General features: G+C 51.9%; 1 protein-coding gene across 1 annotated transcript; it reads left to right on the top strand.

Moving 5' to 3' along the window:
- The first annotated feature begins 5,369 nt into the window (after positions 1 to 5,369).
- Positions 5,370 to 22,463, top strand: PEF1 (penta-EF-hand domain containing 1). Its single transcript, XM_047727235.1, has 5 exons — positions 5,370 to 5,477; positions 14,175 to 14,490; positions 18,980 to 19,135; positions 19,619 to 19,762; positions 21,423 to 22,463. The coding sequence occupies exons 1-5, from the start codon at positions 5,454 to 5,456 to the stop codon at positions 21,650 to 21,652; spliced, it is 870 nt and encodes a 289-aa protein (XP_047583191.1). The 5' UTR covers positions 5,370 to 5,453; the 3' UTR covers positions 21,653 to 22,463.
- The last annotated feature ends 898 nt before the right edge of the window (positions 22,464 to 23,361 follow it).

Consider the following 23,361-nt stretch of genomic DNA (forward strand, 5'->3'; position numbering starts at 1 on the left):
ATGGCCCGGCCACCAGCTCTCCTGGACTGCAAATGGCATCTTTTGTTAAACTCTGTTCATCTAATGCATGTGGTGTTTTTCCCGCACATCTTAGCCTAAGCCTTCAGAAACAGGTTGCAACGGTGCAAAGGGGTCACGGGCAAGCCACGATCAGATCTAAGCTCGGGGGGGGGGGGTCTTCAAAGTCCACTGGGAATTTGGTGATTTATCTTCTGTCTCCTCCATATATAAAAAGGGCAGGAAGAAAAGAGCAGGGGGGAAGACAGTAAGTTGAATATTATGGAAACATTCCATCTCAAGCCTTTTCCTTCTGTCCTTTTCACATCTCTTGTCCTGATGGGCTGGCTGCCCTGTGAGAAAGCAACAGGGCACATCCAGAGGGACTTCTAAAAAAAGTCATTTTACTGGTCCCAGCTTTCTGGAAGGTTTATTCAAGTTGGACAAACTTCAAAGGGCTCACAGAGCAGGCTCAGAGATGCACCCAGAGTCTAGATGCTTATCCAAACTGCCCGAAGCCTTCAAACCTGCTATCCTCTCTCCAGAACTGGCATCTCCAGCACAGTTCTGAAAATTCCCTTCTCCACTTGGGCCCCAGATACCCGGAGACCAGCCCACTGATAGCTTTTCAGAACCTTTGCCCTATTTTCTTCCTGCCAGGAGGAGAGGCGAGCCAGTGGCGGGGTGGGGTGGGGGGGAACAACATTGGGCAGATTCCCGAGCACGCCCGAGTGTCTCACGTGATGCTCTTAGATCAACGGGGCATCGATTCTTCTTTTGTCCCTCATCAGCAATTCTCAGTTAACTCTGGTTCTAACATCAAATGTTAAAAAGCAAACGCATCGTCTTGGCATTGAAGTAGCAGCTAGTTTTGGACGGTGGAGGAGGACAGATGTTAAAGCATTCCTAGCGGAAGGCCAGCTCCCACTTTCGGCCCCAGTCTGCAAAGTGCTGACGATTGGCGTCACGATAAGGAGCACATTGGCGTGAGTAGAGAGGGAAGCAAGGACCAGCTGTTGGATCAAGCGGGTTGGCTTTGAAGGCCAGAGGGGAGTATCACTACGGGGAAACATCAAACGCCTCCCCTCACCAGAGAATCGATCCTTATAGGAAAATGATGCTTGCTTCACTTTTTTTCCCCGAGTCACATTCGTGCAGCGCTTAGGGGAGTCTACAACCGGCTGGTTTAAGCTTTCAGGATTTGAGTGCTTGTCTCCCTGGAGTTTGGAATGGCTGTATTTTCTTGGACCATGAAGAACCAGATGGAAAGCCGAATTTTATAGTCTCTTCTGTTACTGTGGTCAGCAAAAAATCCACAGATTTTGCTCATAAGTTCAGGAGCTGGGTAAGCTGAAGAGAAAGGGAGGGGAGCAAGCTTCAGGCAGCTTTCTCACATTCCTGCCCTGTTATTCTTTGGTCTGCATTTCTTAGTATATACAAGGCTTGAAAGGCAGCATATAGATCATTCAGAGATCGGCAGAACCTAACCTGATGAGTCCATTTTCCTCTCACTACTTCGTGCTAGCAGCTGTAATAGGCTCTGGGGAGTCAGAGGCAAACAAGACGGATCTGGCCCCTGCCCCCACAGTGTCTAGAGAGAGAGCAGGGAGTTAAACAAGCAATTACAATAAAGTGAGATGGTGGGGCAGTACCAGACGCCAGGGGAGCACAGGGCTGAGGGACCTAACCTTGTCTAGACACAGATCGATGGAGGCAGAGGGAACACCACGTGCGAACACCATGTGCCAAGGTCCAGAGGTGGTTAAGTATGGCACGCTGAGTGACGGGGCCACAGTGCAGGGGACAGTGCCGTTCGTGGCTGGAATGTGGAGTGTGAGCAGAACAAGCAGTGGGAGGCGAGGGTTTTCTGCAAGGGGGTGTTGGTCAGGTCTGTCTGCTGGAAAGTTCACTGACAGTAAAATGAAAAAAAAAAATGGATTGGAGGATCCTTAATTTGAGAAGCCCTCTGCTCTATAAGAGGGAGAAAAGGCTGTTGCAGATTTATTCTGTGGAGAAAAATCCCAAATTTGATGTCTTCTGGAATTTAAATCCTCCCTTTTGTCATAATAGTTTCCCCAGTGTCACCAGAATTCAGCAGAATCTAGCCACTTTCTTCACATGTGCCTTGTTAACCTCTTATGAGACTAGATCTTTCTGATGTGGTCCTGAATAATTTACGGGACTAGAATATATCAGTGTACTTTCTGTATGATCCCATAATGGAAGGGGAGTGTGGCCAAAGTGCCACGTCTGCTGTTCTCATTTTTCTGTTGGTTCTGTGGAAAGCTGCAAATCAACCTCTCATCCACAGCATCCAACTGCAATTTAAATTTCAGAGCAGGATCTAGTTGGAATCATAGAGAATTAATTCCACAATAATTAGGTAGCTGTTGGTATTCCTTCCCAGTAAGCAATACTGGAGCTTGGAGCTGATCCAGGATGCCTGGGGGGTGGGGGGAATGATGTGTCCCTAGGGGAGGTGATATTTTCCAGTGGATGGGCCTTCCATTACCAAGCTCTGCTTCACCTCTAATGGGTCAACCACAGGGCTTCCATGAACTCGGGAAAGTGCTCTGTGCTCTAAAAGGGCTGGAATCCAAGTTTTCCCCTTTGGCTAAAGCTGAAACAATAACAGGAACCACCCACCTCTGTCTGCCTCAGGTAGTTGAGGTTTTGGAAATGAGTTGACTGTTTTTCAGTCTTTGGAATTCCGGATCTCCCTGTTACCCAGCCTGCTCCAAAATAAACACACCTGGGCCTGCCCAGGTCCTCAGAGGCATAGCCCTGGACGTTGGCTTTGGCTAGTCTCAGTCCTGAGAGATGACTTGGATGCTCTTGCCCTCAAAGGGCACGGATATCTAACAGAACGTTCTTCTAGGAGTCCTTTGCTGGGCAGAGAGGCATGGGGTGTGAGATTTTCACAGAAATGTAATCCTCAGAGCTTAGAACAGAGCCTGATTAAGGGATGGGAACTCAATAGACTTAATATATTTGTGGAATAAAATGTGCATCATGTGACCCCAGTTTGTAGTTTGGGGGTCACCTATTCTCTCTCCCAGCAGACACCCCTTGACCTTCAGCCCAGACTACAGAACTTCTTCCTCTCTGAGATTTTGCAATTCAATTCTACCTACTTTGTTTTGTTTGTTTGTTTGGACTGGTTTAGGGGCTTACAAAGGTAAAGACAAGACTACTAAGTAGTTACACTACTGAGTAGTTAAAAGCTGTGGACCTGGGTTCAAATCCTGACTTCTCCATTTATTTTTTTTTCTAGTAGGTAAGTCACTTAGCCTCTGTCAGCCTCAACTTCTCATTATAAATGAGTGGTAATATCTATCTCAAAGCACTGTGGTGTAAATGAAAGAACACATTGTACTTAGCATGACATCAGGCACCTAGTAAGTATTATACAATGATGATATCTAATGACACTTATTAAATTCATGCCAGACACTATTCTAGGCACTGGGGATATAAGAGTGAAAAAGGAGAGGACAATGCTACAATATACATGCAAATTTTAAAGAGGGCAATTCAAGTAGTTACAAGTACTATGAAAAAATGTAACTTTGTAATATGATAGATGACTGGAATGTGGGAGAGCTTTAGATGTGGTGTCAAGGAATGCTGCCGCCCACCTCCACCACCCAGGAGGTGATATTTGAACCAAAACCTGAATGGCAAAGAGGAGTCAGCCAGTGAAGAGCCAAGGGAAGAGCATTCCAGGGAGAGGGAAGAGCTAATCCAAAATCTGGAGGTGAGAATGAGTTCAGTTCCAGGGGTAGAGACCAGGCCAGCATGGCCGGAGTGAACTGAAGGGGACAGCAGGGACAGGAAGTGAGGCTGGAGATGCAAGTCTTGGTCACATAGGGCCATGAAGGTCATAAGCCTGAGTTTAGATTTTATTGTAAGAGTTATGAGAAGGAAAGCAAGCCTAGGAACGACATGATCTAATTTACATTTTAGACAAGTACTTTGGCTGCTCCGTGAGGAATAGAGTGTAGAAGAAAGAGTGAAAGGAGGGACAATGATCAGGAGACTACTGCAATGATCCAGGCCACAGAGGATGGAATCTTGGACTAGGGTGATAGTGCAAACAGGGAGAAAAGAGCAGATGTGGGTCTACTTTTGAAGTAGAGCAAATAGAGGTGGGAAAATATTTGAAGGAACAGGGGTCATACTAGAACAATCCTAGGTTCTGCCTGAGAGAATTTTCTGAGATGAAAGACAGAAATCAGTTTTGTAGAAAATACCAAAGAGAACTCTTGTATGAGGTAGGCTGGAATATAGCACAGTAACAGTATCAAATGCCAGTGTGAAGTTGAGTCATATTGTGAAGGGCCTGGAGTGCCAGAATGAAGAGGTTGGGCCTTTTTTTTTTTTTTTTTTTTGTAGAGGCAGATGAAGAGGAGCCATTGTAGCCACTGTCCAATGGACAAGTAGCATGATGAACACAGTGATTTTGGAAAGTGCCTGGTTAAGTGGTTACATAGATGGTTTGGAATGGATAACACCTCATAACACTATTCATTGTTATTGTTGTTGTTGTTGAATACAGGGCCAGGTACTGTACTAGGTGCAGGGGATATGACCAGCAAAACCACATACAATGCATGCCCCAAAGGAAGAACTTAACAAATTAGATAAGCATGCAACAAGTGCAGAGCCTGAACCAAGAGCAAGTGTATGACTGTATGTGGTCACTCAGCAACCAGAATTGGACTTACTTCGGGGACTAGTCAAGACTTCCCTGCTGAGAACTGGACATCCATTGACACCAGTTCTAGGCCATCTCTGCCCCAAACTACTGTGAATTACGGCAAATCACTGCCTCTCTGGACCACAGTATCCTTGTTTTACGAGAAGATACCCCAGATGATCTAATTTTCCTCCCACTCTGATGTTTGGGATTTTCCTCTCGAAAGACCACAAATCTCACTCTAAAGCTACTAACAGGCGTCTCGACATTAGAGCGAGGTACTTCCGTCCTTCCCTGGTTCCTGTCCAGGAAGCCTAAATCGGTGCCCGGTTGTCACGGCAACCGCCTGGGCCCTCCTCCGGCGGGCGGAAACTTACGGTGAGGACTGTAACTACCCACTATCAGGCGTCCCATTTGCCAGGTTAAAACATGGCCACCGCTACAGCAACCGACCCAAGCTTCTCACTAAGTACCCGGGCCTGAGCAGCCCTGGGGGCCTACGCTTGGGCAGAAAACGTTGGAACAGCCCCGCCAGTAAGCGAAGGAGATTTCCGGAAACCTTCACCCAACCCTTGGCACCTGGGGTCTCTCCCTGAGGCCCCGACCACCGCCCTAAACGTCACTTCCGTCGACCCATGCGTCCAGGATTGACAGCGGTGCATATCCAATCATAAGCGGGCCCACATCCCAGGCCCAGGCGGGGCAGGCACAGGACTGGGAAGCCCCGCCCCTCGCCGACGTGTGACGTCGAGTCGCCATGGCCAGCTACCCCTACGGGCAGGTGAGTGTGTTGGGGGCGGAGGGCGATTTCAAGTGGGGACCTTGCCGAGTCCAGGCCGGGGCCCCGCTTTGCTTTCTCCTGGCATTCTCCGAGCCCTTCCCACCTTCAGCGAGGTCTCGGGCGGCAGAGAAAGCGAAAGGGCTGGTCGGTCGCGCCTGTCTCACGTCACGCAGACTACAGGTCTGGGAGGTCGCGTCGCGCCCCCTCTGACGTCGTGCCCGCGGGGATTTGGGGACCTTGAACCCCACGTAATCAGGCTGGGCTCCGCCGGGACCCCACACCCTCTCAGGACTCCCGCGGGGGCTCCCGGCGGGCTCACCGAAGTCAACTGAACATTACGAACACTGGTTTCGTCGGCATCGTTCGGGGCGTCTGATAAAAATACGCCCCTGACATACTGCATGCGAATCATCAGGAGAATCTGTGGTTTCCGCAGGTTCCTCGAGTGATCTTGTTTACTTAGACTGACACCTCAGTTTCACTCATAAGAAAAGTGAAATCCAGAGAAGACACGAACTTAACCCGAAGTCTCCGGGCAGGCAGCAGAACCCGGAAGTCGTCAGCAAATGCCTCTTCCCCACTCCCGAGCCCATTTTGATCCAGCCAAGAACACCTCAGCAAGGTGATTCTGTGGCCTGAATCCTTTGTTGGATGACAGATCGGTAGAGTGGTTAAGTTCAGCTTCGAGTCAGAAGAAGGTTTACACCTTGGCTCCATCACTTCCATAGTTATGAGCCATTAAACAGGGTATTTTGCCTTTGTGAGCCTAAGTTTCAACCCCTCTTGAAAACTGGGCCCAATAATAGGGTCTACTTCAGAGAGCTGTCATGAATAGTAATGACGTCATGCTTGTAAAGCATTTGGTTCTTCTTTTTTTTTTTTAGATTTTTTTTTTTTTGACAGAGATCACAAGTAGGCAGAGAGACAGGCAGAGAGAGAGAGAGAGGAGGAAGCAGGCTCCCTGCTGAGCAGAGAGCCTGATGCTGGGCTCAATCCCAGGACCTTGGGATCATGACCTGAGCCGAAGGCAGAGGCTTTAACCCACTGAGCCACCCAGGTGCCTGCATTTGGTACTTCTAAGAGTGTAAGAGTATTTTAGTATTTGGATTTTTTTCTAGACTCCCTAGAAGGTCAGTGCCAGGAGGGACCTCAAAATAGTACCTTTATTTTAAGAAACTGAAGCCCAGGGAGGGCTCCTGATTTGCCCAAGATCGTACTAATTTAGGAGATAAAACCCATGCAGGGAAAATTGGAAAGCAAAATTATATGGGATATTAGAAAGTGCTCAACAGAGTATAGTCACATGCCATAAGAATGGTGAGGGAGTGAAGCCCTTTGTGGCTTTTGGATTTGGACCTTTTTAATCTCAGTGAGGAAGGCCCCATAAACATGCTAGCAGAGATTATTATCCCCAATTTATAGCTGGGGAAGGAGCCCAAAGAGGTTAAGTGGCTTGCCCAAGGTCACAGTATAGCAAGTGAGGGAGTGAGGCTAGGACTGGAACTTAGAACTCCTTTCGTTGCATACTTAGCAGAGTAGACAAAAAGAGGATAGCACGGGCTGAGGTTAGAAGGAAGTACAGCCTAGCAGGGCTTCTGAAGCTCCATTGCATTTGTTGGGTCTTATGAAATGTTAATAGGTATTGCTAATAAAGGAGGATTCTGTGATTAAGTAAGTTTGGGAAATACTCCGTGAAATACAGCTGGGTAAGTTCGTTCAACATGAGGCATCTCAGAATTCATAATTTGTTAATATGCTTTGTAAATCTGCTAGAGAGGGATAGAATATGCAGTATTTCTTAAACTTATTTAACCACGGAACTGCTTCCCACCCCAACCCCCTTATTCTAAAATTTCTGGTCATTTTTTGGGAACACTAGTGTTCTTGAGGAACATAGTTTGGGAAAACATTGCCATGGTGCATTGGATGGTCTGTATCAGAATCACCTAGGAGCTTGTTTAAAAAGCACATTTTGGGGGGCACCGATGGCCTCGTCATTTGAGCGTCTGACTTGGTTTTGGCTCAGGTCATGATCTCAGGGTTATGAGCCCAAGCCCTGTGCTGGGCTCTGCGCTCTGCCCAGAGTCTGCTTGGGATTCTCTCTGCTTCTCCCTCTGCACCTGCCTGTCTCACTCTCTCCTTCTCTCTCTCTCACAAATAAATAAATCTTAAAAAAACAAACAAACACTTTTTGGTTCACTTCAGGCCTATTCTATACCCAGGAAGGGCCCAGGAATCTACATCATTATAAGCTTCCAAAGGTATTTTGTACGCATCTTAGAGGCAGTGACATAGAAATTAAGAACTTGAACTTCCAGGTTGGATGCTACTGGACAATATCCTAATTCTAGCACTTAACAGTTGCATGCCCTTGGACAAACCATCTATGGGCTCCAAGCCTCAGTTTCCTCACCTTTAAAAAGGGAGGAGTAATACTTCGTAGGGCTGACATGAAGACAAGCTGATAAAGCTTGCAGCGAGCTTGGCACATTGTGATACCAAGTGTGTGCCAGTGCCTAGTGGCGGCCCTTGCTGCTCTGATGGCTGTTAGGCCACACGGCCTGGGCTTCTGCTCAGAGTGAAATACTGGAAAGAAGCACAGAGAGAAAGGTGTCTAGAATAGAAGAAGAAATGCTTTTATCCCCCCCCCCACCCCACCACACACAACATACCCGGACTGCTTGTGCAGCTCCTGGTCCGGGGTATTCCCAGGAAATACCGGGTTGTTCCAAAGCATCCAAAGGCTTAGTGCTGCCTCCTCTCTACCCAGAACATAGTCCTGCAGGATTGCAACCTACTGTTAGGAGTCAAAACTCAAATTTTCCACTCCCTCCAGCCCTGGAGTCCTCAAGCACAGACTGAGGGTTGGAGCAGTGAAACTCGAGTAATCTTTGGTCCTGGGTGGGAGAGCCAGCTCGATGCGTTTCAGCGATTGAGAGCTTGGTCTCTGAGACTGAGAGATTTGGCTGCACGTCCCTGCTCTGCCACTTCCTTACAGAAGTTTCTTGCCAAAGTCCAAGGCTCAGTTTCCCCTTCTTTAAAATGGGGTCATAAGGGTACCTACCTCAAGAGTTATTGTAGATTGAAGGAGATAACCCATGTAAGGTGCCTGGCGTGGTGTTGGGCATATAGTAGATACTCCAAGGAAAGAATGATACAGATAGACAAATCGTGGAATCAGTGTGATAAATGCTAGATGGGAGTAAGTGTAAGGTACTAGGACAGCCCAGGAGGGACGCCTGACTAAGTCTGGGGGGGTGGAAGCCTTCTTAAAGGAGGTGACATAAGCCAAAAGCTGAATCACCAGTAGGCATTAGCTGAGTGAAGAAAGTAGAGGGGAGAGCACGCACAAAGGTCAGCAGACAAGAGCCCAGTATTTTAGAGGAATTTCAGGAGATCAAAACGGAGTGAAGAAGGGGAAAGGGCTAAGAAATGACACCAGAATGGTAAGCAAGGGCCAGACCCTCAAGGACTTTGTATGCCTTTCGGGGGAGTATGGACTTCATCCTGACTAATGAGGGAGTTGTAGAAGACACTTGTCTCATGTGTGCTTTGGAGCTGGTACCGTGGGGCACTGTGAGAATGGACTGAAGCAGAAGACCCTGGAGACAGGGAGACCCGTCTCAAAGCTGATGAAGTACCCTTGATCAGAGAGTACGGGGGACTGGTGAAAAAGGATTTGAAAAGCATTTAGGAGGTAGGATTGAGAGAACTTGGTGCCTAATTGGGGTGGTGGAGGGGAAGAAAGAGGAGGTGCCCGGGAGGGCACTAGGGCTTCAGGTTTGGGGGACTGGGTGGGAGGTACCACTCACTGAGATGGGGACACAGAGGGAGGGATAGATTTGGAGAGAAGGTCCAGGAGGTTGTTGGATATGTGGGTCTGCAGCTCAGAAGAGATGAGGCTGGACAGAAGGATTTCGGGATGTCAGCATCCAGGCGGAAATTGAAGTCGTGGGCCATGGCCCACTGTCTATTGGCTGCAGGTTTCTGGCCTTTAAATATTTTAGGAGGCTCTGCTGGTGAATGCCCAAACCACACCTGTCTTCTTGATCGTTTAACCCCTTAAATGTGTGTTAGCCTCCTCCACCCGAAACTTGAGGGGCAGGTCCAGAGACAGGCCTCTTTTTGCAAGATGGCCTGTTCCCTTCCCCATCAGGACTCCACACAGACCGACCTTTGAAACCTCTGAACCTCACGAAGGTCTTGGGGGCAGAAGGAAGACCCCTTGCGCCCAAAGAAAATAGAGAACTTCCTGAGTGGGTTATTGAGGAGGAGGTGAGCCCCCCACCCCTTGCAGGCATGCTAGCAGATTCAAGAAGGTGCTGCAGAGGTTCTGTCCTCTCCTGAGTGGCCGGACTGGAGGCTCTCGGATCTCTCACGGTCCTGTGGCTCTCAGATCCGGTCTAGGTGCTGCGGCACGAAAAGAGTACGATTCCTCCGCTTCTCCCTGATTCCCGGGCTCAGAACCCCTGAAAGATGGCCTAATCCAGCCCTTCCCCCTTCAGCCCTGTCCACTGTACAAATGCATCATGTGTGACAGTTACATTGAGGACAGTCCTTGTTCAGTTACGGTTGAGTGAACACAGGGGAGGGTGGTAGAGTAGAGGCCCTGTTTTGACTCCCAGCTCACCCGTTCCAGCTGCGTCATTCATCACAGGCGTCCTGGGAAACTGTCCCTTAACTTTCTCATCTGTGACATGGGGGTAATAGCACTTCCCTAACAAGACAGCATCAGTGGGAGCCGCTGAACCGGAAGCACCTGGCAGACCTTCCGGAAAATGTTAATTGCCCTTCCCCGACCCCAGTATAGCAAATGGAGTTCATGGGCGATCAGTAGAGACCCAGGTAGGAGCGCCAGGCGGGCTCTGTTGGCGGCGGGATGTGCCGAGCCTGCAACTCCTGATCACAGGGTTGAGTTTGAGACCCACATTGGGCGTGGAGATTGCTTAAAAATAAAATCTTGAGGGCCGAAAGAGTCCCACGGATAGTTTTCTGTGATGTGTCAGAGATCGTGATTGCTGAACTCACTCTCTCTCTCTCTCTTTCTCTCTTTTTTTCTTTCACAATCTTGTGTTGATCAATATGAAATGCTCTTGGAAAAAGTCTCGAAAGGGCTGGCAGCGTGGAGTAGCATAAAAGAACAGGGAGTCAGGGACTCCGATTCTCATGTCTGGTTCAGACCTTCACGGACAACTCCATGACCCTGGGAACCATCCTCCCCGGACTTTCTCCCCGGCCTGGGTTCTCCCTCAGTCAGTGGCTTCGCTTCATCTGTCCATGCGGGATAACCTGAGTCATTCTGAACACTTGGCTTTCCTTCCCCCGCCATCTCCTCCCTAATCAAATTAGTCGTCAAGTCATGTCTAGCCTATCTCTGAAATAGCTTCAGAATCCATCCTGTTCTCTCCATGTCGAAGTCCGCTGTCTGGTTCAAGCCCTGCCTGCCTAACACCTGGGCTGCTGCCTCCCCCGCGAGCTCATCACCGCACTGCGGGTTAATTCTCTAAACAAGGCTCTGATCACGTTCCTCCTCTGTTGGAAACCCTTCTATGGCGCTCTGTTTCCTCAGGCATAAAGCCCAAACTCTTCAGAGCGGGATTCATCTGCTCAAATATTTATGGAGGCTTGCAGGTGCCAGGCACTGTGCTGGGCCCTGGGTACCCTGATGAATGAGGCCCAGTGTCTGCCCTTGGGGCACCCACTGTAGCGTGGAGGAGACGCAGATAGACAGAAAGTTCCTTAAGACACCAGTAACTCACCCGCTCACTGAAACGCAGCAGGAGGGGAGCCTGGCCAAGGAGAGTGTAAAGAGACTGCCTCTCTGAGTTCACCTTGCGTCCTTGCCCCCGCCCCTGCTTTCCAGCCATCCCCCCACTCCTCTGTGCTCACTCACAGGCCTGTGCCTGTCTTCTCCCTCCTGTCTGGAATATCCTTTCCTGCTTTGGGGAATGCCTAGGCATCCTGCAAGGCCAGCTCCAGTATCACTCCTGCCTCCTCCAGGAAGCTTTCCTTGACTCACTTCACGCATTGCTTCCTTGGATTCCTCATCCATCATTCAGCAAACGGAACAAATTCCTCTGTCTGCGCCTCCTTGATAGCATTGAAGTGGACTTTTCTGATGGCACCGATCAAACTGTACTTGAATCACCAGTGGGACCTTCGGGGTCCTATTTAGTTTGACGCCCCAGGCCTAGTGCGATACACTCTGTAAGTGTTCGCTGGATGAAGTCGTGCTTGCGTACCTCAGTTTCTTCATCTGAAAAGCAGCCTACTAATAGCTTCCTGTTTTCTGTTTGAGAACTGTCGGTAGGTTCTGTGGTAGCATCTGCGTGTTTGTCAAAGTACTTTCTAAAGGTGAGGGCTCTGACCCAGGGCAGAGAGCAGAGGGTTTAGTTGCCAGATTGTGCCAGACCCAGCAGGCCCCTGGCTTGTGATACTGGGAGGGACAGAAGACCTGCCTGGCAGTGCCTGCTTTGTTGGGGTGGCGGGGGACTTCCCAGGCGGAAGGCCTGGGCCTCAGGTACCCTAGGCCAGGGGAGTTACGGGCCCGGGTGTGGTGGGAGGTGGTCCGGCTCCATCTCTGCCTCCAGTTCCATGGGATTTGAGCAGGTCCCTTTCCCTCTTCTTAGTTTCGCCATCGGGAGTCTGAAGGGGTTAGACCTCCACCTTCCGCGCACCCCTCCCATCACACTGCTCCAGCGCCCTCGGAACCTTTTTCATTCTTTTCATCCCAGCTCAAACGCTGCTTTCTCCTGGAAACTCTCGACTTCACCCTCTCTCCTTTCTGGTTCACGGCTTGTGCATGCACTTGAAATACCTGGTTCCTTGTGCTGTTTTGTTAGATGTTATGATGAAGAGCGTTTCCGCGCCTCTGCTGTCAACTGGGAGCGCCTTCCCACCAGCTCTCACCTTTATACACCCCCTCCCCAGGAATTTACCTGGCCCAGGGCTTTGCCAATGATGAGTAATGTAACAGCAGCCAAGATTTCTAGATCATTTGCTCTATGCCAGGCACTGTTGTAAGGACTTGTTTTCTTATATCAGTGCTTTTCAGACTCTCTTTTTTAGTCACTATGAGGCATCTGCAGAGCTCCCTCAGGATCTAGGAGAGGAGGGGGCCTGCCTGCCCGGGGCTCTGGCACCCCGACCGTGCTTCAGCCAAAGCCACTTCCTTTTGTCAGTTTTTAAAATTTTGTTTTATCAAAAGGGTCTTTAGCTAAAAGTTAGACTGACAAAATTCTGCTGCATTTATGTCTTGTAATCAGCAGAGTGGCCAGTAAGGGAGAGAGGATTGTGTTTTACCTGTGAAGGAGGAGGCTTGGAGAGAGGAAGCCTGGGACCCGCAGTGAGAGCTCCGCTGGCAAGTGGAGTTCTGAGTCGGGATTGGTGTGTGACTTCACTGTAGAGAAAGAAGTCTTGCTGCCAGCTCTGGCGGTTTCCAAAGCCTCAGAGCTCCCAGCGTGCTGAGTGGGGAAGGTGGAAGGGCCTGCTTCCTGCTCCCCACCAAGAAGCCCCCCTACCTTGAGCCAGCAGACTTCCTTTAGATGAAGTGTGAGTTTGGCCTCAGCCTCGAGGGAGAGTGTCCCAGAAGCTAGCAAACACGATAAAAAGAGCAAGTCCAGGCTCTCTGCAGCTAGGCCACTAGTGTGCCTTCTAGGTTCATTTCCGGCATGTCTAGATGGTAACCCCCCTCAGAGCTGGGCCCAGCTGCTCCCCGGGCCCCTGCGCCCAGCCCGTCCACAGCTGTGTTGGGGCTGCACTCTGCCATGTAGGTGGTTACAGCTGAACACTGAGTTTGGGGATCCCTGGCTAGTGGTGTGGGGACATGGACGAAAGAGGGAATGCCCCTTCGTCTGCGCTAAGGGACAGATGGCCTGGGTCCCGACCCCAGCCCCTCCACGCAGTCTGGGTGTAGTTTTTCTGGACTGGGGTTTCCTCCTGTGTCAGAGCGCTTCGCACACCTGGTCTCTTTCCATTCACACACCAGCCTGGGAGGTAGGCACTGTTGATTCCCATTTAGAATAAAGGATGTTGAGGCTTAGGGAGGGGAAGTTAGTCCGGTGAGTAAATGGCAGAACCCGAATTGAGACTGGTTTTCTTTGACTCTTACTGATTCTGCTCCCTCCGGTGCCTGAGGAGCAGGGTCTCCCTGGCCTGTCCCAGAGTCACCAGGGAGAAGGGGACATGCTCTCGTATCTCGAGCTGTTCTCAGCTGAGGAAGACGTGCTGTAGCCCGTGCCTGGGACATGTTGCTCGGGGTTGAAGAGCAGCAGGTGGGGACCGCGTTTGCGCTGTCAGTCTTCAGGTAGCCATGGAGGTGGCACGGGGGAGGGGGTGGGATTTGGATTCTTTTGCCTCCTTGTTTGTTCAGTAATTACTGAGCCTGCAGCAACACTGGGGGCGGGGGAGAACGTGGCCAACCAGACATGATCCCATGCCATCACGGAGCCCCTTGGTGTGATGGTGGGGAGCCAGGAGAGCGGGATTCTAGCCCTGACTCCACATGTCATTGGTGGTGTGATCTTGGGTAGGTCTTCTCTTCTCTAGAAGCCTCAGGTTGTCCATCTGGGAAATGAGGGCACAATTCCAGCCCTGCCTCTGGGAAAGACTGGCAGTGGCCGGGTTTCGTGACAGTACAGGGTCATGCTGTGGCTAGTTTCCGGCCTTACCGTTCTGACTGGTGGTTTGCTCTTGCAGGGTTGCCCAGGAGCTGGAGGACAAGCGCCTGGAGCCCCTCCGGGCAGCTACTACCCTGGACCCCCGCATGGTGGAGGGCAATATGGCAGTGGGGTACCCGCCGGTGGCGGTTATGGAGGAGGTCCTGCCCCCGGAGGGCCTTATGGACCGCCAGCTGGTGGAGGACCCTACGGACACCCCAACCCTGGGGGACCCCCCTCTGGAACTCCAGGAGGACTGTATGGTGGAGCGGCCCCAGGGGGCCCCTATGGTCAGCCGCCTCCGAATTCCTATGGGGGCCAGCATCCTGGGCCTTACGGACAGGGACCTCCTCCAGGTAAGTAGGGATCTTGGACTCCAGGTCCAAGATCTCTGACCTTGTTCTGAGTTCTCCAGGGCCCATCCTTGCCCTTCCTGTGGGTGTGCAGGCAGTTTGGTCTCTGGCGCCCTAGCATCTTGCCTGTAGCTCCCACTTGCATCAGCAGAACATGAAGTCCATGAGTTAGTAGCTTTGCTGCGGGGACAGCAAGTCCAGAGTCACTTGGGCTTATGACGACAAACATTTATTTCCATTGCTTGCTCACGCTTCCTTACTCTTGCTTACGTGTCCGCAGCTGTGGATCTGGCTGCTGAAGTTCCGTGCCACGTGTCTTTTCCTTCCAGATCGGGGCAGAGGGAGCAGCCCTTAGTTGAGATAGGCTGTTCTCGTGGCAAGACAGATCGGGAGGGCTAGCAGGAATGCCTGGTGCCTCTGAAACGCTTCTGCATCGAAGTACTTTACATCTCTTCCACTTCTGTTCGTTCTGGTGGCCAAACCCCATGCCCTGGTCAAGCCTGACGTCAGTCAGATGGGAGTGGACAGTGCTGTCCTGCAGGGGCTCTGCAGGCCACTGGGCAGTGGAGAGGTTATGCTGTGCCCTTACAGGGGATCAGCAAACAACCGGAAGCAGCGGACCATGGGGAAAACCCATGTCTGTGTGAGAAGACTGGCCACTATATATAGAAAGGGAAGGTGGTGGAATTGTTGAAAGCTTAGGCTTTTGAGATCAGGCCACGTGCTGACCTGATTGAATGACTTCACCTCTTTTTTTTTTTTAAACGATAATTTTTAAAAAAAAGATTTTTATTTATTTATTTGACAGAGATCACAAGTAGGCAGAGAGGTAGGAAAAGAGAGTGGGGGAAGCAGGCTCCCTGCCGAGCAGAGATTCCCGATGGTGGGGCTCCATCCCAGGAACCTGAGATCGTGACCTGAGCTGAAGGCTGAGGCTTAACTCACTAAGCTACCCAGGCTCCCGATAATTTTTTTTTTTAAGATTTTTATTTATTTATTTGACAGAGAGAGACACAGCTAGAGAGGGAACACAAGCAGGGGAAGTGGGAGAGGGAGAAGCAGGCTTCCCGCCGGGCAGGGAGCCGGACATGGGACTTGATCCCTGGACTCTGGGATTGGCAGACGCCCAATGACTGAGCCACCCAGGCACCCATGACTCATCTCTTTATGCCTCAAATGTGCACATCTGTAAAATGGGGGAGATACACTACCTGGCAAGTTTATTAATAAGGGTTTGATGAGAAGGTGTTGGTAAATGCTGGGTACAGTGGAAAGGGCTTAATACTCAGTATTCTGTGAGCTAACTCATTCTGGGACGTTCTCAGCAAAGACGTATGCCACACGTAATGTGACAGCACTTGTGGTAAGGGTGTCACGTGAGAGATACTGAAGCAGGCAGGAGAATGATGGGATGCAGGGAGGATAAAGAGCAGAGGTGCTGGAAGTGAGGTATTGGACAAGGTGGAGGTTGGGGGCTTGGAGAGTCAGTGGGGCAGGGAATCCTGGTGGGCCCTTCAGGCACTCTGAACATGACTGTGTGACCTCAGGCAGGGGGTCGGGGAAGGTGAGCAACTAGACTCCTCTTTCTTCCCAGACTCTTCCATCGGCCCCTTCACAGAATGCCTATTCCCAGGAGACGAAGCAGCAGCATGCAGCCCAGAAGTATCTGGTGCATCTGCAAGGCCTCCTGGGAGTGGCCCCTCGGGGAAGCTGCTGTACTTTCCCGCACCTTCCCAGGCAGGTGGCCCTGAGGGAGAGCTCACATACTGGGGGTTCCAAACAGAGCCAGTGGCATTTATCTTGTCAGAGCCCTGAGCTTCTGGCTGTTTGCTTTCAGCTCAGCAGCTTCGTCGGGGAGTTCCTCCGCCTTCTAAAATTGTGTCTGTGAGCCCACGTGAGGTCACTGCAGGTCAAGGAGCCCCTCTTTGTGAGGCTCAGTCCTTTAGGGCCCGAGGCCTGAGATCATCTCTGGGGCTGCAGAGAGTGGAGAGATGTGCCTCCAACTCTGAGCTGCTCCCCATCTGCAGCTTCCATTCACGTGGCCGCCGTTGCCTCCTCTCCGGTGCAGCTCGTGTTTCCCTGGAGCTCTCCTGCACGGGAGTCACCTGGGAGGCCCTGCCTCAGCCCCACCGGATGAATCCAGGAGCTAGAATGCTTGCGCCACTGCAAGACAGATTTGCCCATCGAAGGTGCCCCACGGCTCTCAGGGACGTTCCCCCAGGTGCTCAAGACCCAGCGGGCCTCTCCAGCCTCCACACCTGCCGGGGACTGTCCCCGCTGTCCACCTGAGTCCCGCTGGAGTTCCTCTGAACACCTTCTGCCCCTGCCACCTGCTTTCCTTCTCCCCATCGAAGCTCTCTTCCCCTCCGTTCAGTCAGCCCCTCCTTTGGGAACACGTGCCCGCACACATTGGCAGACCCTTTGCTGCAGCTTTATTTTGCTTTTCCCTCAGTTACTCATCACACGGCCCTGGGAAATCGGTCTGTTTTCGGAATGGGGTGATCAATACTCCGAAAACTCACCATTTGTCTGAAGTCCCACAAGCTGGTGAGGCTCAGAGCTCTTTGCCTCCAGAGCCTGGGCTCTTCTTTGCAGACCGCCTGGACCACATGTCCCAGAGACACTCTCACCTGGGGCCACAGCCCTTGCTCTCTGTGGCTCAGCTGCTGTTTTAGGAAGGCGCTGTGGGACCTGCCCGGGTTTCCCATCCATGGAGGTCACCTAGGCCCTCAGTCAAGCAAACCTTTTTCTCTGGGCCTCACCTCTGGGACTAGGCGGTGGTTTCTGCCTGCCACTGTGGCCTGTGGCTGCCTCTGATGCTGCCTTGTGGGAAGGATCACTTTTGGTGGCCAGTTCACTTAGTCTGCTTTCTAACACGAAGGCCTGTGTGCCTCCCCACTGTCATCTCCCACTCCTTCACCCTGCATGGCTTTCCATACGAATGATCCTTTCCTCTACCTGCTTACAGACATGCAAAGCTGTTTGAACCTCAGCAGCACCAGTAATCAGCAGTTAGATAGAACTTAGATTGTAATAGATGCTGACTTCACAGTAACCTTGTGAAGTAGATGCTCCTGTCTTCACTTTACAGATAAGAAAACTGAAACAGAGAATTTAAATAAGCCAAGGCCACAAATGGGGGAGCTGCAACTTAAACCACGAGGCCAGCTCTGGCATGAATGCAGAACCTTCCCTGTCTAGGTCTGGCTCCATGCTAGCCCTTGGGCACTCAGAGATGAGTTTTAGGCTGGGAGCTTGCCCACAGCTTACTCTAACTCCAACCTGGAAGAGGATAGAAGAAAACATGCACACAGGTGATCAGGGCCATAAGAGAGAAGGAGTACAAAGAAGAGGGGAAGGAAGCCTGTCCAGAGATGGACAGGGAAGACCCTATGGAAGGAACAGTGTTTTATTTGGGTCTTGCAGGGGGACAGGAAATGATGCAGAGAGATGAGGGAGAAGGGGTCCATGGCAGGGAACAGTGAGTACAGCCTCTGGTGGGAATAAGCAGGGATGGCTAAGAGTGAGTCTGATGCTTCATCTGGGCTAGAACAGAGCCGTGAGGGGGGACAGAGTGGGAGAGGTAGGCAGGAGTGGACCACACTGGAATGCTGGATTAAGGCTGCTAGACTGTTTTGTAGGCAATGGAGCCTTGAAAGAGTTTTGAGGCCAGGGGAAATGGGTTAGAACCGAGTTGGATTTTAGAGATTCCTTGATAGCAAGTGAAGAGTGGCAGAGAGGATGATTTGGTTAGACCTTTTGGTCTGTTATAGCAATCCATGTGAGAGGTGTTTAAACCAGGGCAGGTGCGTAGGAACGGAGAGGGGATACGGAACTAGGCAGCTCTCTGGGTGGGTGGGGGTGAGGAGGTTCAGAGATGTCTCCAGGGAGGTTTGGGGATGGGGATCATGCGTGGGAGCTGATGGGGAATGAGAAGAGGAGAGTTCCATGGCCGTAATACACTCTGGTGACTCCTGATGGAATGTGTCCACTGTCACCGTGTCAGGGAAATCAGACGTGGATCAGACCTGGTTCTCACACCAGAGAGCCCCCTGCTGCTGTGACTCTCAAAATACCTGTTTCTTGGCTCTGCATGTCAACTGCTCAGCAAACACTTTTGGATTCCCAGTCTGTGGAGAAGAGAGAATCCTTCTTTTCAGAGCATTCTTAGTCAGCTGGAAAGTCCCTGTTCCCTAGAAACTTAAGATCAAAGAGAGGAATGACTGGAACACTGTAGGAAAAGCCCAGCAGATTCATGGAGTAGAAGCCCGCTACAGATACTCTTTGAGTCTATGCTCAGAGACTCTACTCTGAGTCTTCCATCAGGGTAAGGTTGTTGGCTTGGTGGAAGATGGGGTAGGTGGCCTTGTGAGGCTTTGTGGGTAAGGAACGCCTGCCTGAGGGAGGCACCAAGGCTGGCCCTTCCCAGCACGTCCTTAGACTGGCTCTGAGACCTGCTTCTGACTTCTCTGGTTTGCACCCCTGCTCACAGGTGGCATTCCTCCGAATGTGGATCCTGAGGCTTACTCCTGGTTCCAGTCAGTGGACTCCGATCACAGTGGCTACATCTCCATCAAGGAGCTGAAGCAGGCTCTGGTCAACTCTAACTGGTCCTCTTTCAATGACGAGACATGCCTCATGATGATCAGTGAGTCCTAGCCCTTCCCTGGGGGCTGCGGGCTCGAGTGGGGCAGAGCAACCTGACTCCTGATGGCAGGTGGGCAGCCATTCAGGGGAGAAATCTTTTAGCCAGGAAGGACTTCAGGCAGAACTTGGGTTCAAGGTGAGATCCTCTAGACTGAGAGCTCTTTCCCTTAGATTTGTCCTCAAGTTCTAGGCTTTTTGAGCCCCAGGTTCAGTTTTCCATTCTGCAGAATGGGACTCCCTGCAAATGGCACCGAGGGGGTTGGCGGCCAGCTGGGCAGGGAAAATGCGGTTCTGGAAGGGCCAGGGCTGAGGGTGGCCAGGGGCGGGGCTGGCCCACATTTGGTGAGAGTATGTCTGAGGTACAGGCATCTAGGCCTCAGGCCTGTGGTTCTGTGGCATCTCCTGCTCTGGCCTGGGTGCTACCTGAGGACCCTGGGCCTTCCGTCCTGAAGCTTTTTTTCCCTCCATTCCCTCCCCACCCAAGACATGTTTGACAAAACGAAGTCAGGCCGCATCGACGTCTATGGTTTCTCAGCCCTGTGGAAGTTCATCCAACAGTGGAAGAACCTCTTCCAGCAGTATGACCGGGACCACTCCGGCTCCATTAGCTACACGGAGCTGCAGCAAGGTGAGGGCCGTGGGAGGGGCTCAGTGCAGAGGCAGAGCCCCGAGTTTCCGCTCAGTCCCTGTGCCGGGGGAGCCGGTTTTCTCTAGCCTCTGATTGCCAGATGCCCATCTGCATGGTAAAATGCTGCTCTCGGCACAGGTGCGCTCCCCATCCTGTCTGTGGTCTGGCTGTGACACCGAGCCAAGATCCAGGGCAAGGGAGCACCCGGTTCCAGGATGAGGGCTGGACTCCCCTCGGGACGGCACTCCTGGCTAATGCTGGGAACTCAGCAGCCCAGGGCACCTGGAGACCAGGACCCGTGGCTGGTGTGGCTCCTTCCTTTCTGGTTGCTAACATGCTGAATGGAAACAGCCCTGTATGGGGGCTCAGAAAGGTGTTTCTGTGGCCATCTCTGCTCGAAAGCAGTTTCCTTCCCAACTCTGGGACCCAGACCACACTAAAAGTGACAGTCAGCTCAGATGACCTGAGGCCATAGCTCCAGGTCCGGTTCTGAGTCTGACTTTAGAAGATGGGTGGTTAGTGAGCTGATAAGAATCTGACAGGGACCTTTGCCACCTGGGAGGGAGAAAGGGCTCCCCAGAGAATCGGGCCCCTGGCCCCGGGCATGGATTTCAGTAAGACCGAGGAGCTCTGTGGGTGGGGGTAGGCTCACCGGGTCTACACCCTGGTTGAAGGACAAGGACATGACCTGCACTGATCCCGCCTCTTTTGCCTGGTCCTGTCATGGATGTTGGTGAGGGTGATACGGTCACACCAAAATGCGTGTTTATCGCCTGCTTGCTATGGGCCAGGCGCTGTAAGAAGCAGTGTTAAGGTCACTCGCGCTCCCTGGGTGACAGCCAGTGTTGGTTATCCCCCACCCTCACCCCAGGGCGCTCTCTTTTTTGCCCTTCGGCAGATGAGAAAACCGAGGCTGAGTTAGGCAACTTTCCTAAGGGCCACATAGCAAAAGGGGAGCTTTTAGTCTGGGCTAGTAGATATGTGGAGAGGAAGAAAGGAAGCCTCCCAGGTTGGGGACAGGGTAGCATGTAGGCCATGACCTTGGAACCATCCAGCAGCCTTGCCTGGGGAGATGGTGATTTTATTATTTTTAACAAATTCCACTGAGGACTTACTATGTGTCAGGCACTGTGCCAAGTGCTTTGCAGGATCCCCTCTCTCAGTCCTTACTAGGACCTACAAGGTGATATTAGCCCCACTTTAGAGAGGATAAGACAGGATTAGCAAGGTTAAGTAATTTGCCCAGGGGCTGTCTTAACTCCAGAGAAGGCCTTTGTCATGTCTCCCCCTGTGCCACACTCCCTCTGATGTCCGCCCTGGGCAACGGGGTCCTGGCGGCTCAGGGTTCCTTCTGTAACGCAGACGAGTCCCAGAGGAGCGTGGCTAGCTCCATGTCATTCTGGGACCCTCTGGGCCCGATTGAACAGAGAGTAATGGAGATTTGGAGAAAGGGACTGGGGCTTTCCAGCCAAGGAGAGCATCCAGAGAGAGCCCCTTTGGGGCTCCCGCTATCTCAGACAGACAGTAGGGATGTCTGTCCTCTCTCCATTTTGGTTTCCATCTCCTCAAAGTCCCGTGCGCTGCTGGGCTCCCCAGCTCTGGTTGACAGCCGTGCTCACGGTGGGGTTTTGTGTCTGCTCCCTGTGCCCCTCCTCCACAGCTCTGTCCCAGATGGGCTACAACCTGAGCCCCCAGTTCACCCAGCTCCTGGTCACCCGCTACTGCCCGCGCTCCGCCAGCCCTGCCATGCAGCTAGACCGCTTCATCCAGGTGTGCACCCAGCTGCAGGTGCTGACCGAGGCCTTCCGGGAGAAGGACACAGCCGTGCAGGGCAACATTCGGCTCAGCTTTGAGGACTTCATCACCATGACAGCTTCTCGGATGCTCTGAGCTGGCCCATCTGGGGAGAGCAGAGGGGACCAGGGGCCTTTCCTGGCTCCTGAGAGTGGGAGAGGCATGTGGGACTCTCCTCTTTTCCTGCCCCTTCTAGAAAAAGATTCTCCCTTGCCTGATGCAGCACTGTTTCCGAGAGGGCTGGGAGTCTCGGGTCCCTGTCACCAAATCGTGGGGACCTGGGCTGAGGCCACACAGGTAGTGGCCTGACCTAAGAGAGGACTGAAGTTGAATGTCCTGAGCATTTAATGTCCTGAGCCCTAAGCATCTAAATGACCCAGGCTTGTGCCGGGAGCAGGAGATGTCAGTGGAGTGAGTAGTGCCCAGTCAGCTGAGCTCCAGCCTCTGGCTGTTCCTTCTGCGCCCTGACACCAGTGGTAAGTGTTCATCAGCTCTTGCCTTAGCACCTGAGCCCCCTCACCTTCACCGTCTTGTCCAATGAACCCAGTTTCTCCAAAGTGGAAGTTAACCAAGCAGGAGGGAGGTTTGTCCATGGCACCAAGTGGCTTGGGTTCCACCAGCCCCACGTCCCAAATCCGCGCGTTGACTTCTAGCTGCCTGGGTGCCGTCCCTGCTCAGGGAGCTCAGACAGTCTGTTCTCTGGGCATCCTCGGCCAGGCTCCCCCTCTGCAGCTTGAACCCCTCCCTTGCCTGCCATTCTCTGCTTGGCTTCAATCCCCAGGGGATAGTTGCCTCCTCCCAATGCCAATGCTCTTTTTTTATTTGTGTGTGTGTGTGGTTTTTTTCTTCTTTCGGGGCCAAAAGTCCAGTGAAACTGTAAGCTTCAATAAAAGGACAAAACTCTGTAGTTCCATGTATCCCATCCCACCTTCCTAGCTGTGGGTTTATCTGCGGGATTTGTGCGTGCGCATCCATTCAGCGAACATCGAAGTGCACACTGCACACCGCACGGTGTGGGAAGGGGCGTCTCATGGGGACATGGCCCACATGGGGCCGGTCCCATTTACCAGGGTGGAGCTCCAGTGCAGGGGCTGGCCAGGTTCGTGTGTTCTGTCACCGTTCTAGGACTGTCGCTGTTCTAGGACTGTGCTCTGGGCCACAGGCACCACCCCAGACTTTACAGCATGGCCTTTTTATTATCTCAAGCCCTAGTTTGATCTTCCAGACAAACTGCATTTATTAAGTCATAACTTTCCCCCATTTTTATTAAGCACAGACATCTGTCCTTGCTAGCTGGGTCTTGAGATCAGCGTGATAATCAGTCTACACCAAATGTCTATAGTGATCTGACAGAATTTCAATCAAAAGCCAAGACACCAGACATTCTGGTTAGGGGGGACCTGATCATGGGCACTGGTGTGATAATTCTTTTCCTCTTGGGAATGAAGAGAAGAAAGCTCTGGGCCCAGCAGTTGGTGGTTGGAAGCAGCTCAGTGAGGCCCTGCAGGTATGTGGGGCTCAGCCAGCTCAGCCCTTTTGTCCTCTGGGCTGCCAACATGCTAGAATGCTGGCACCAACCCAGGTGGAACCCAGTTCCGGAGGCCAAACTCCACCCGGGGCTAGAATTATCTCTGTTGCCCCATGGTCAGTCCTGCCTCTGCCTACCAGCCTCCAGGGACAGACAGCTCAGTGCCCTTCCAGGAAGCAGGCTTCCTCTGACCAGCAGACACTTCTTCCTGATGAGATTCCAAATCCTGCCACCTTGAAAACTACCCCTGGACTAGCGTTTTCTCTCTTGGGCCACC

Source organism: Lutra lutra, chromosome 4 (assembly GCF_902655055.1).
Source record: "Lutra lutra chromosome 4, mLutLut1.2, whole genome shotgun sequence".
Taxonomy (NCBI): domain Eukaryota; kingdom Metazoa; phylum Chordata; class Mammalia; order Carnivora; family Mustelidae; genus Lutra; species Lutra lutra.

Bases quoted from the DNA above. Each gene is read 5' to 3' on its own strand.
- PEF1 (XM_047727235.1), top strand. From the start codon at position 5,454: ATGGCCAGCTACCCCTACGGGCAG. The intron at 5,478-14,174 runs GTGAGTGTGTTG...TTGCTCTTGCAG, and splicing joins CCAGCTACCCCTACGGGCAG to GGTTGCCCAGGAGCTGGAGG. The intron at 19,763-21,422 runs GTGAGGGCCGTG...CCTCCTCCACAG, and splicing joins CTACACGGAGCTGCAGCAAG to CTCTGTCCCAGATGGGCTAC.